Genomic DNA, 12,885 nt, shown 5'->3' with positions numbered 1-12,885 from the left:
CCAGCCCTCTCTAGCCACTGATAGGACTTCTTGAGATCAGCCACTGCAGTTATGGTTTGGTGGTACATCCCGTGTAGGGGCTTTTCCTCCCATGATTGTGCCTCTTCCAGCACCTCATCCTCTGCTCCCCATTGTCTGAGACATTCTTTGAGTACATCATCCGTTGGAGCCTTCTCTTTGATGTATTCATTGAGCTTGGATGTTTCATCCTGGACAGTGGCTCTCACACTCACTAGTCCCCGGCCTCCTTCCTTACGGCTTGTTTACAGTCTCAGGGTGCTGGACTTGGGATGGAACCCTCCATGCATGGTGAAGAGTTTTCGGGTCTTAACATCCGTGGTCTGAATCTCTTCCTTTGGCCACCTTATTATTCCTGCAAGGTATCTGATCACTGGCAGGGCATAGCTGTTTATTGCCCAGGTCTTGTTCTTGCCATTGAGCTGGCTTCTAAGGACTTTCCTAACCCGCTGGAGGTATTTAGTCGTAGCCGCTTTCCTTGTTGCTAGTTCGAGGTTGCCACTGGCCTGTGGTATACCGAGGTACTTGTAGCTGTTATCAATGTCTGCTATTGTTCCTTCATGGAGTGAGACCCCTTCAGTGTGGATGACCTTGCCCCTCTTAGTCACCATCCGACTACATTTCTCCAGCCCGAATGACATACCGATGTCACTGCTGTAGATCTTGGTTGTGTGGATCAGGGAGTCTATATCCCTTTCGCTCTTAGCATACAGCTTTATGTCATCCATGTAGAGGAGGCGACTGATTGTAGCTCCATTACTGAGGCGGTATCCATAGCCTGTCTTGGCGATTATCTGGCTGAGGGGGTTCAGTCCTATGCAGAACAGCAGTGGTGAGAGTGCATCACCTTGGTATATGCCACATTTGATGGACACTTGCGTTAGTGGCTTGCCATTGGCTTCAAGTGTGATTTTCCACATCCTCATCGAGTTTGCAATGAAGGCTCTCATGGTCCTGTTGACCTTATCCAACTCCAAGCATTCAGTGATCCATGTGTGTGGCATCGAGTCATATGCTTTCTTGTAATCAATCCAGGCTGTGCACAGGTTGGTATGTCGGGACCTGCAGTCTTGTGCGACTGTTATGTCAACACAACTGATGTTTGGCACCTCTAGTATCTCTACCAATGCCTTTCTGTGCTTTGTTCATGTATTGATCCATGTGTCCACTTATCTTAGCCGCAATGATGCCTGACATGAGATTCCATGTTGTGGAGAGACAGGTTATTGGCCGATAGTTGGAAGGAACTGCACCTGTTGAGGAATCCTTCATGATCAGGATTGTTCGCCCTACGCTTAACCATCCTGGGTGAGTCTCATCCATCAGCAACTGGTTCATTTGTGAAGCTAGGCGCTCATGTAGTGCTGTGAGTTTCTTTAGCCAGTAGGTGTTGCCATATCCACGTCCAGGTGCACGGCCTGGTGCCGTCCAGTTTTTCATACCTGAGACTCTTTCTTGTATGTCTGCCGCTGTCATGGTAACTGGGTTCTGTTCAGGGAGGTTGCTGTGCTCCTCTTTCAGAGTCACCAGCCATTGTGCACTGCTGTTATGTGCGACCTCGGCGGGGAGGCGGGGCTGCCTCTCCCGGCCGCCCTCCACCTACTGTCAATTCTCTAATCACGGACACGGGGCATTTATACGGTTCGCGATCACCTCGCCAATGCCGGATAATGATTGACTCAACTTGCCACCGTACCTGGACTCTTCCTTCAATGCGCGAGTGTATCCGGTCCGAGGTATTTTCCCTGCGTCCCGTAAATTTATGTCATCTTTCGGGATTGCGTAATTTTGCACCCTCGTGTGCCATTTGCTTTTTGCCGTAGTAAGCGGGTCGGATCACCCCCTGCCTTCTTACTCGCTGTGTTTTCTTTTATTTGTGAATAAACATCCTGCTTGGTTAGTACGTGTCTGTTTTGGGATTCCAAACATTCCACTACGTTCCGACGAGTCATCTGCCGTCACTCTCGCTCGGAACGTGACAGCTTCAGATGACTTGGCTACAGGATGTTCTTTTCTCTTAAAATATTTATCCAATGACACTAGCTCTCACTCCCACAGCAACATCACTAGATTTCACAGCCTCCTTATTCTTTAATATTGTACTGATCGTAGATTTCGCCATGCTGTATTCCCTCCCCAGATCAAACACTCGCACACCTCCTTCATATTTTGCGATTATTTCTTTCTTAAATGCAATAGTTGTTCGCACTACTTTTCTTTTGCTAAAACTTTTCGTACACCTATATTAAACGCTAGAGCATAACGCAGCACGTCCGCTAGCGACAACAGTTGGTCACGAACAGAGCGATACACCCGTGCGCCGCTCAGCTCCCCACCCTCGCGTACGCACTCACGCGTCGTATTGGCGTTCGAACACCGATTGATGTTCGAATGGCGAAGCAAGAATATCTCGAATATTTTGTTCTAACACCGATTTGTTCGAACAGTGAGGCGTTCGAGAACTGAGGTACCATTGTATCATATATATTATGTTATATGAATACAATATATGTATATTCTTTATATACAGTAAAGTCTCGTTATATCGATATTCAAGGGAGTCCGAAAAAATATCGATATAACCGGGACTATCGATATATCCGACCCTGTTTGCATGTAATTTTCTCCGTGCGTGCATAGAAATAGTATCGATATAACCGGGACTATCGATATATCCGATATCGATATAACGAGACTTTACTGTATATATATATTATTTTATATTAATATAAAATATTTTTGATTATTATTGTTTTTTTTTACAATTATGGCATTCAAGTGATAATGACTTTGACTTTTGAAAAACTTTTTTTAAGGGTAGAATTGTATTATTTATTCCTGGACTTTCTGGAAATTAACTCTAAAACTCTTTTTTCAGAACTGAGACTTTATTCAAACATCCAATAATGTTGACTAAACCACAAACGAAGCCGTCTAACGTCTGCCAACCCCTCACCCAGGTGAGCCCCCCTCGCGGGCGCGACCACTGGCATCAGTGGCGAGCAGCCATGTCGTCCCTAAGCGTGGCCCCGGCGACGCTGGGCAGTAGCGGCGTGGCGGAGTGGGCGTGGCTAGTGAAACGTCTTCACAAGCTGATTGCCGACGTGTGCGCCAGTTACATCCAGATGCATCGAGACCTGGAGGAGGAGGGGGTCAGCGCCGCCCCGCCCCCTTTACCGTCGGCCTCGTACGCCGGCGAGCGCCACACTTTCTTCTTGCCGCTCTTCCCTTCTGAATTGTCCACGCCCACGTCGGCGGGGGGCGACACGCCCTCGGAGGAAGGCGCAGTCACCTGTCACACGGCCCGCAGCAGCACTAGTTTAGCGGTCTCACCTGGCGAAACACCCGCACACAGTCTGACGTTCAGGTGAGACGAGAATTGTCACCCCTCCCCCCCATTTTCTGTAAAGTAATCAAATATACAGTGATACCTCGGCTTACGAACACTTTAGCTAACGAACTTTTCGCTTTACGAACGTTAAATTCGCGAGAATATAATCATACGAACTATATTTCTGGAAACACACAGAGCGCCACAAGTTCGCGAATGAGCCGGTTCTTGTAGCTCCTGAAATGGCTTTTTTTCCCCTCTATTCGCCGCCCCCAGTCTTCGGTTAAACGTGAATGGTCAACATCCGTGGCAGAGGAGGGATGGGACACACACACACACACACACACAGCAGGACACACGCAGCAGTGAGCAGAGGGAAGGGTTACAGAACCAGAAACACATGCACACACACACACACGAAAGGCAGATTATATAGCTTGAAACAAAAAAAAACAAAAGTAAAATACAAACAAAAGTGAAATGGTGAGGACATGGATAGAAAACACAGTGAAATTTGGACTTGTTTCAACTTTATTGATAGTTCAAAGGTAGAGTGTAGCCTGCACAGTTAAACAATCCCATCAATCAGGGTCCACAAATAACCCGCACAAGTCATCTGTACAATTTGAAGAGAACATACAAGCAAGGGAACCAGCTATTAATGAAGTTTCTAGTGTGTCTGCCTGCATCTGTTGCTGTTGCAATATCACAACTTCCAAAATGTACAACCCAGAGCTCCTTGAGACACAAAAAGCTATCCAGTCCTCAACGACCATCACAAAGGTAAATAAAACAACTTTATTACACAGTACAGAATCAGAATCAGAATCAGAATACCTTTATTCGTCCCGCAATGGGGAAATTTGCAGTCCACAGCAGCAATTGAAGAGGGATGGGGTTGGGGTGGGAGTGAAAGGATAGAAAACAAGATATTCTAAGCATAACAAAATAAAAATGTTACAGTTATGTAACATGTATGTTATGTATGTTATACAGTTTCTTTCTTTAATTATAATACCTTAGCACATTTATTATACATAAAATAAGGTATATTGTGTGTAGTTTTATGGCTTATTTAGTTGAACATTGTGTTTTATTAGGACCCGGGAAAGGATTATTGTCATTTTAATGGTTTCCTATGGGAAATTAATGTTTGGAATACACACTTTTCGCCTTACACACACTTTCTGGGAAACAATTAAGTTCGTAAGCGAAGGTATCACTGTATTTTTCTATCTCTATCTATATTTAGTTAGTTTTTTTGTTTGTTTGTTTCCTTTCTTTCCTTTCATAACTTTGCTGTTGTGTTACTTCTGTGTTACGGGTAGAGTGAGCCCTGGCGCTGCTCACCTGCACAAAAAAAATCCTGTGACTGTAAAGTGTCCTTGAAAGTTTTGAAAGGCGCTTGGAAATTAAGTAATAATAATAATATTACATTTCATTGATAAGCGCCTTTCAAAACTCTCAAGGTCACTTTACAGTCACAGGATAAGTTTTTCTGTAGGTGAGCAGCGGAAGCCACAAGCGCCAGCGTTCACTCAACCCGGAAGTAATTCAAATAGGTAGAAAGCTAGCTAGGCAGCTAGTAGATAGCTCATAAATAGCCAACAGATAGCTAGCTAGATACCTATCTACCTAGATAGCTCTGTACCTAATAGCCAGTTTGTCAGCTAATACACTGAATGTCACGATTAAATACACTCCATCTTTAGAGGTTTGATCCGCAGCTAGCTAACCAGCTAGTAGACAGCTAATAGATAATAATAATAATAATAATAATAATAATAATAATAATAATAATAATAATAATAATATTATTATTGTTGTTATATTGTTGCTGTGGCGACCCCTTGAAGGGAAAAGCCGAAAGGAAAAGAACATAATAATAATAATAATTATTATTATTATTATTGATAAAAAGGTTACTTCAGCCGTCATCTGTACTTCTTTGAAGGTGTCGGACCTTTCGCTTCTTATCCAAGAAACTTAATCAGCAAACTAAAGTCTTACTGGTAGTTTGGCCCTATACATACAGTAAAGTCTCGTTATATCGATATTCTCGGGAGTCGGAAAAAATATCGATATAACCGGACTATCGATATATCCGATCCTGCGCGCATGTAATTTTCTCCTTGCGTTCATAGAAATAGTATCGTAATAAGCGGTACTATCGATATAACCGATATCGATATAACAAGACTTTACTGTATATACAGTAAAGTCTCGTTATATCGATATTCAAGGGAGTCCGAAAAAATATCGATATAACCGGGACTATCGATATATCCGACCCTGTTTGCATGTAATTTTCTCCGTGCGTGCATAGAAATAGTGTCGATATAACCGGGACTATCGATATATCCGATATCGATATAACGAGACTTTACTGTATATGCCTATTGTCCAGCCATGGCGGTGTCGGACTCTGCTATGATAGGTCCGTGCTGTCAGGTTGGGGGGACCACTCCTGTACGACTGAGAGCTTACACAGACATATTATTATTATTATTATTATTATTATTATTATTATTATTATTATTATTATTTCTGTCTGTATAAGCTCTCAGTCGTACAGGAGTCGTACAGGAGTCGTCCATCGATGAGAAGGTTTCTTCAGCCGTCATCTGTACAATTTTGAAGGTTTCGGACGTTTCGCCTCCTATCCATGAGGCTTCGTCAGCGAACTAAAGTCTGACTGGTCGTATCGGTCTTATTTATATATCCCTAATGTCCAGACATGGTGGCACCGGACACAGCTATGATAGGTCCCTACTCTCAGGTTGGGGTGGCAGAGGACCCCTCCCTGTGGCCCCACTGATTGTTCCTACATTCCTGACTAACGACTACCCCCCACTCCCATCGGTATCACCTCATCAGCGTTATGCTGATGAGGTGATACCGGTGGGAGTGGGGGTAATAGGCCAGTCGTTAGTCGTTAGGAGGCGAAACGTCCGAAACCTTCAAAATTGTACAGATGACGGCTGAAGAAACCTTCTCATCGATATTATTATTATTATTATTATTATTATTATTATTATTATTATTATTAATAATAATAATATTTATTATTAATAATAAGAATCTTCTTCTTTTCCTTTCGGCTTTTCCCTTCAAGGGGTCGCCACAGCCAATCAGTGTCCTCCATCTTTAGAGGTTTGATCTGATTGTTTGTTTTGGCCAAGCTTTTATGTCGGATGCCCTTCCTGACACAACCCTCTGTAATAATAATAATAATAATAATAATAATAATAATAATAATAATGATACATTTCATTTATAAGCACCTTTCAAAACTCTCAGTCACTTTACAGTCACAGGATAAGTTTTTCTGTGGGTGAGCAGCGGCAGCCACACGCACCAGCTTTCACTCAACCCGGAATAACTCAAATAGATAGAAAGCTAGCTAGCTAATAGACAGCTAATAGCTAGCTAGCAGCAGCTGAAGCTGTAACAAAGCGCTAACATGGACAAAAGGCAAATGATGCCCCCTCGTGGAAGGGAAAAAAATTGCCAGCGGTCTAACAAGTGCTTTATAGGCACCCAAGCATGGGAAAAAACCTGACATGAAAGATGACCAACAGATAGCTAGCCAGATAGCTATCAATTCATCAACATTCATATACATTCATCAAGGATGAACGAGACGAGAATATGCCAGCACCGTTTTTGATTCGGGAGGAATGTAAATGTATTAATATTATTATTATGATCATTATTATTATTTTGTTGGTTTTTCAGCTCCACAGGAAGCGTTCCCGCCAGCTTCCCGAGCGGCGGGAAGGACTGGTGGGAGAGCACTGGAACCAAACTGGTCTCCATGGCGACCGATAAAAGCCTAGCTAAGCTACTGAACCAGTACAAATGTCGAAAACAGCAGCAGCAACATGACGGATGGCAGGGAGGACGGACGCCGATCCCGCCCCTCAGACACTCGCACAGCGCCGGCGCCGAAGTCCTCCGTTCCAGATCGGGCTCGGCCGTCAGCTCCCACGGGCACGTCGCCGCCAGTGACGCCCACGCGCAGATACAGGTGAGGTGACGCCATTTTGTCCCCACGCTTGGCGGGAGCAACACGTGTCCGATGCCGTTTGTGCGTCCGTCAGGCGTGGAGCAATATGGTGGCGGCGGCCTTGCATCAGGTTCTACAGCTTTCGGACGCGACCTTCGTGGCGCTTCAGCCGGCGCTCTACCCAAGCGTGTGCCAGCTGGCGTGCCATATCACCGACGGCGCCGTGCGCCAGGCCTTGCGTGATTGGCTGGGACGTGTGGGGAGGCTCTATGACATTGTGGAGTGAACTCGCAAGACGTGAACTCGCAGCGTCGAGGACCCAAAGTCGGCCAAAGATGATGATAATTATGATTATGATGATGACCACATCCTTGCGCAATGTGTTTGTAACTTATTGATCCATTTCAATTCTTATCTGCCACTTCCTGTATTTTATTTCGTACAATACAATACAATACAATACAACACAGTACATATTGATTTGTATAATAATAATAATCCATTTCATTCATAAGCGCCTTTTAAACTCTCAAGGTCACTTTACGGTCACAGGATAAGTTTTTCTGTGGGTGAGCAGCGGCAGCCACATGCGCCAGCGTTCACTCAACCCGCAATAACTCAAATAGATAGAAAGTTAGCAAGCTAGCTAATATACAAGTAAGAGCAAGCTAGATAGCTAATATATAGCAACACAAGCCAGCATTCACTCAACTCAGAATCACTCAAATAGATAGAACGTTAGCTAGCTAACTAATAGATAATTAATAGATAGATGGCTAGTTAGATAGATAGCTAATAGATAGCAACACGAGCCAGCATTCACTCAACTCGGAGTAACTCAAATAGATAGAAAATTAGCCAGCTAACTAATAGATAATAGCTATCTAGATAGATAGCTAATGGATAGCAAATAGCTAGCTAGCTAATAGATAGCAACAGGAGCCAGCGTTCACTCAACCCGGAATAACTCAAATAGATAGAAAGTTAGCAAGCTAGATAATAGACAAGTAATAGCTAACTAACTGGATAGCTAATAGGTAGCAAATAGATAGCTAGCTAGATAGCTAATAGATAGCAACACGAGCAAGCATTCACTCAACCTGGAATAACTTAAATATATAGAAAGTTAGCTAGCTAACTATTAGATAATTAATAGATAGCTAGATAGCTAATAGATAGCAAATAGCTAGCTACCTAATCGTTTGCAACACGAGCCAGCATTCACTCATTTTATTATATATTTTATTATTTTATTTATGCTATTAAAGTTGTTGTGAGATGAGACTGGTCACGTGACGTTGGTTAGCAACGCTCTTGTTGATATTGTGACGTCATCAAATATTTTTATTTATATGGCTTTATATATATGTGCACAGGGAGCATGCACTAACTTTCACTTTCCCTGTGGTTACTCTGGTCTGATGATCAGCTGTCACTAATTTGCTTTTCATATTAATAATGCTATCATCCCAACAGCTCCACTGGCTCCCTGTTAAACCCTGTATCGAATTCAAGATACTTCTGTTTACATTTAAAGCCATCCATAACCTTGCCCCCCCCTATCTGTCTGACCTAATTCAAATCTCCGTTCCTTCTCGGGCCCTCAGATCCTCTTCCTCCCTCCACCTTTACATGCCCTCTGCCCGTCTCACAACGGGGTGCAGAGCTTTCAGCCGCTCCGCACCTAAACTCTGGAACTCACTTCCACCCAACATCCGCAACATTGACTCCCTTCCTACTTTCAAATCTCACCTGAAAACCCACCTGTTTAAACTTGCTTTCATGGTCTAATGTATTCTGCTGTTTTATTATTTATTGTTTTATGCATGATTTTACTGTTTTGTGTGTTGTCTTTGTTGTAAAGTGTCCTTGAGTGTTCAGAAAGGCGCTTGTAAATTAAATGTATTATTATTAGTAAAATTGATAATAATTGAATAATAATAACAGCATAATGTGCTAACATTTGTCTACTGTACCTGTCTACACTGATCACCAGTGACCTGCTCAAATACAGTAATGTCTCGTTATATCGATATCGGATATATCGATAGTCCCGGTTATATCGATACTATTTCTATGCACGCACGGAGAAAATTACATGCAAACAGGGTCGGATATATCGATAGTCCCGGTTATATCGATATTTTTTCGGACTCCCTTGAATATCGATATAACGAGACTTTACTGTAGTTCCAAAACAGTGCATGCGTCCTGCAGTCCCTCCCCAGATCCTCTGCAAAGTTCTCTAAAATGTGTCTTTCATTGAACTGTATTTCTAACCCCTCCCCCTTCTCCTTACTGCTGCGTGTCTGTAATTCTCCCCTCCCTCCTCTACTACGTATCTTGACCAATGGCGTGCGGCTTTAACCGAAGACTGGGGCCGGGAATTAGAGGGGGAAAAAGTCTGCTCCCATTCCTGGCTCCTTCTCTAGATCCGGCTCTCTTCGCTCACTTCAGAGGCCTGGCTCTAAGAACCGGCTCGTTGGCGAACCACACATCACTAGAAGGCGGTTCCGGTGCGTCGCTATAACGTAAACAGCCGTCTCGGCCGAACGTCCGCGCTTGGAACTCATCTTGGCTGGTCGTCTCGCACCGAGGACACGTTTGACAAACACAACATGTAAGTCCAATAAAGTAACATTTTCGGTGGCGTCAACGCCACCCGCGTACGTCGCGCGGCGCGGGCATCAAGGAGTCCAAGCGCTAGTTAGCAGTTAGCTTTGGCGACGCCACACAAACGAGTAAGCGAAAATAGGCTAGTGTAGACTTCGAGGCTCTTCCGAACCTTCCTATTGTATCGTTGCGACTATACAAATGCACGCTTGGCGAAGCGTACTCAGAATTATCTTTGGGTGGAAAATGGGGTTTGGGGGTCGTGTCACCCGTACGTTTTGACTGCAAGCAACAGACGCCCGATGTGACTCTCCAGACGTTGCCAATAATAATAAAAATATTAATAATAATAGTAATCGATTTCATTTCTCATCGCCTTTCAAAACTCAAGGTCACTTTACACTCACAGGATCATTTTTTAGTGGGTGAGCAGCGGCAGCCATACGCACCAGCGTTCACTCAACCCGGAAGTAACTCAAATAGATAGAAAGCTAGCTAGCTAGCTAGCTAGCCAATTTTGAGGCTTTCACGCCAGATGTGGAGACCTTAGTGAGCTACAGGTGTCCCCAGAGGAGCACCTGAATAGACCACCAACCTGGTCTCGAAACAGGACATTCACGTACAAGTGGTCATTTTTATAATAATACATTCATTTTTAAGCGCCTTTCAAAACCCTCAAGGTCACTTTACAGTCACAGGATCAGATTTTCTGTGGGTGAGCAGCGGCAGCCACATGCGCCAGCGTTCACTCAAAACGAAAGTAACTCAAATAGATAGAAAGCTAGATAGCAGGTAGATAGCAAGCCAGCTATATAGATAGCTTGCTAGGTAGCTACCTAACTGAAAATGTGTTATTATTATAAAGCAATTTAAAATTTTTCTGCCTTAGTCCAGGGGGGGTCCTGGCGCCATGGGACCAGAGCGAGTTTTCCCACCTTGTGAGGACGACGACAAGAACCCGCGCGGTGGAGATGCAGTCGGAGTGGCGGTGTGGAGTGGCGGCGAAGAGGATCAAGAGAGCGAGGGAGCGGTTCAAGAGGTCCCCGCAGAGGAGGACAGTGGGGCGGCCTACTCCTACCAGCCGCTGAGTCAGGACGGGGACGACGCGGCGGCGCCGGCGGACGGGAATCTCCAGCGCAGGATGGAGGTCAGAGGCGGCCCGCGGTTGATTGGACTTGCGTGACGTGTTTTTTGTGGCGCAGGTGATGGGTTTGCACCTCCCCGACGCGCCGTCCTCCGAAAGTGACGAGGACGACCCGGACGCCGCGGCCGCCGAGAGGAGTCGCGCTTCCATCCCCATGGATGACGGTCAGTTGGCCTTTTTAGTTGCACAAGGAAGGGGGAGACGCCTTTGCAACAAATCCCTGTGGGGGTTTTTCATAGTGATATCTTGGTTTACGGACTTAATTGGTGACCAGAAAGTGTGTGTAAGGCGAAAAGTGTGTATCCCAAACATTAACTTCCCATAGGAAACCATTAAAATGAGAACAATCCGTTCCCAGGTCCCCATAAAACACAATTTTCTAATTTTCTAAGCCTTAAAACTACACAAAATACACCTTATTTTATTTATAACAAATGTGCCATGGTATTGTAATGAAAGAAATAAACGGCACTGTATAATAAAGTTGTTTTATTTACCTTTGTGATGGTTGTTAATGGCTTAATGGAATGGAGTGGCCATCTTGACGAACGATTCCTTGTAAGCTTTGGCAGCTTTACCGTCAGAACTGACTGCCTCAGCATGACGAATTACACTATAAATCCCGGTACGACGCTTCAAGTTCTCGAACCATCCATGGCTAGCCTTGAAATCAATGGATGACAAACTTCCAGGTTGCCTCTTGACAATATCCAAGTGAAGTTGCCGCGCTTTCTCTGTGATAATTTTACCTTGTTCCTCATCAATTGTGTTCTGTTTAGCTGGGTTGATAGCTTTTTGCATCAAGTGTACAGATGACTTGTGCGTTTTTTTGTGGAGCCTGATTGATGGGATTTTTTAACCTTGCAGTCTACACTCTGCCTTTAAAGTTGAATCGAGTCTGCCTTTGAACTATCAATAAAGTTGAAACGAGTCCAAATTTCACTGTTTTCGTTCGTAAATCGAAAAGTTCATTAGCCAAGCGATTCGTAAACCGAGGTTTCACTGTATTTAGAAATCCGCTCAGGCGGCTCGTGCTTGTGGGTCCTTCCTCCACCCAGAGCCACAAAGGGTCTCTGGGTGGAGGAAGGACCCAGTCCTGTGACGGTGGTCTGTCGGCTGGTCCCGAGGCTATCATGTTAGCCGATTCCATTTTTGCCTTTTTCTTGCCTTGCTCAAGCCTGTCACCGCGAAAACCGCAATCGCTCGCTCATTCCCGACATGTCCAATGTTGTTCTTCCACAGCCCACGTGGAGCTGGTGAAGAGGACCATGGCGGCGGTCGCTTTGCCGTCGCCGGGCGTGCCGGCGTGGGCGCGAGAGATCTCCGACGACCAGTGGCAGGACGTGGTCCGGCGCACGTTGACCGACCGCTGCGCTGCAGCCGGACTGCGGCGCGGCGGCTACAGCGGCCCCTGAGGAAACAACCGCTGTTTTTTTGGGTCTTTGATGTTCCAGCTTCCTTTTTTGACTTAGTGTGTTTGGTCAACTTGATTTTCTGCTGTTTCTGCTGAGCTTTTTGATGCTAACATATTGCTGCTAAGACACAACACAAATGCAGGCACACACACACCGACAAGAGAAAAAAAAAGGGGCCAGAGACAAACCACAAACTTTACAATGTGATGTTGTTGAATACCTTCTGATCACATTCGCTGATGTCACTTTTGATGATGGACGCTTGTGTAGCTTTTCAAATTGAGGAAGAAAGTTTGGCATCCAAAGGTTTACAGCTGCTACTTTTGCTTGGACTCGCTCGCCTAAAAAACGACCA

The 12,885-nt window shown here is 44.7% G+C and overlaps 2 protein-coding genes across 3 annotated transcripts in view; both read left to right on the top strand.

The window, feature by feature from the left end:
* The window catches only part of arfgef3 (ARFGEF family member 3), a 39,946-nt gene extending 30,324 nt beyond the window's left edge, over positions 1-9,622 (top strand). Inside the window, exons 40-42 of one of the 2 annotated variants that reach the window (XM_089012815.1) lie at positions 2,979-3,385; positions 7,088-7,379; positions 7,453-9,622. In XM_089012815.1, the coding sequence (XP_088868941.1) occupies positions 2,979-3,385; positions 7,088-7,379; positions 7,453-7,644 (891 nt within the window). In that variant the 3' untranslated portion in view covers positions 7,645-9,622. Of the gene's footprint in view, positions 1-1,240; positions 1,327-1,539; positions 2,152-2,978; positions 3,386-7,087; positions 7,380-7,452 lie in introns of those variants that run through there. The other variant, XR_016116982.1, reaches the window with a different exon arrangement.
* A 189-nt stretch (positions 9,623-9,811) lies between these two features.
* mea1 (male-enhanced antigen 1) lies at positions 9,812-12,839 on the top strand. Its single transcript, XM_089012819.1, has 4 exons — positions 9,812-9,978; positions 10,861-11,118; positions 11,174-11,279; positions 12,358-12,839. Exons 2-4 carry the CDS (start codon positions 10,882-10,884, stop codon positions 12,528-12,530), a joined length of 516 nt encoding a protein of 171 aa, XP_088868945.1. The 5' UTR covers positions 9,812-9,978; positions 10,861-10,881; the 3' UTR covers positions 12,531-12,839.
* Positions 12,840-12,885: the final 46 nt, after the last annotated feature.

The sequence above is a fragment of the Hippocampus bargibanti genome, linkage group LG13, assembly GCF_051943395.1.
Source record: "Hippocampus bargibanti isolate YZ-2025 linkage group LG13, ASM5194339v1, whole genome shotgun sequence".
In the NCBI taxonomy this organism is placed as follows: domain Eukaryota; kingdom Metazoa; phylum Chordata; class Actinopteri; order Syngnathiformes; family Syngnathidae; genus Hippocampus; species Hippocampus bargibanti.
The sequence above is the reverse complement of the archived record's forward strand: the minus strand, read 5'-3'. Positions and strand labels throughout refer to the sequence as shown.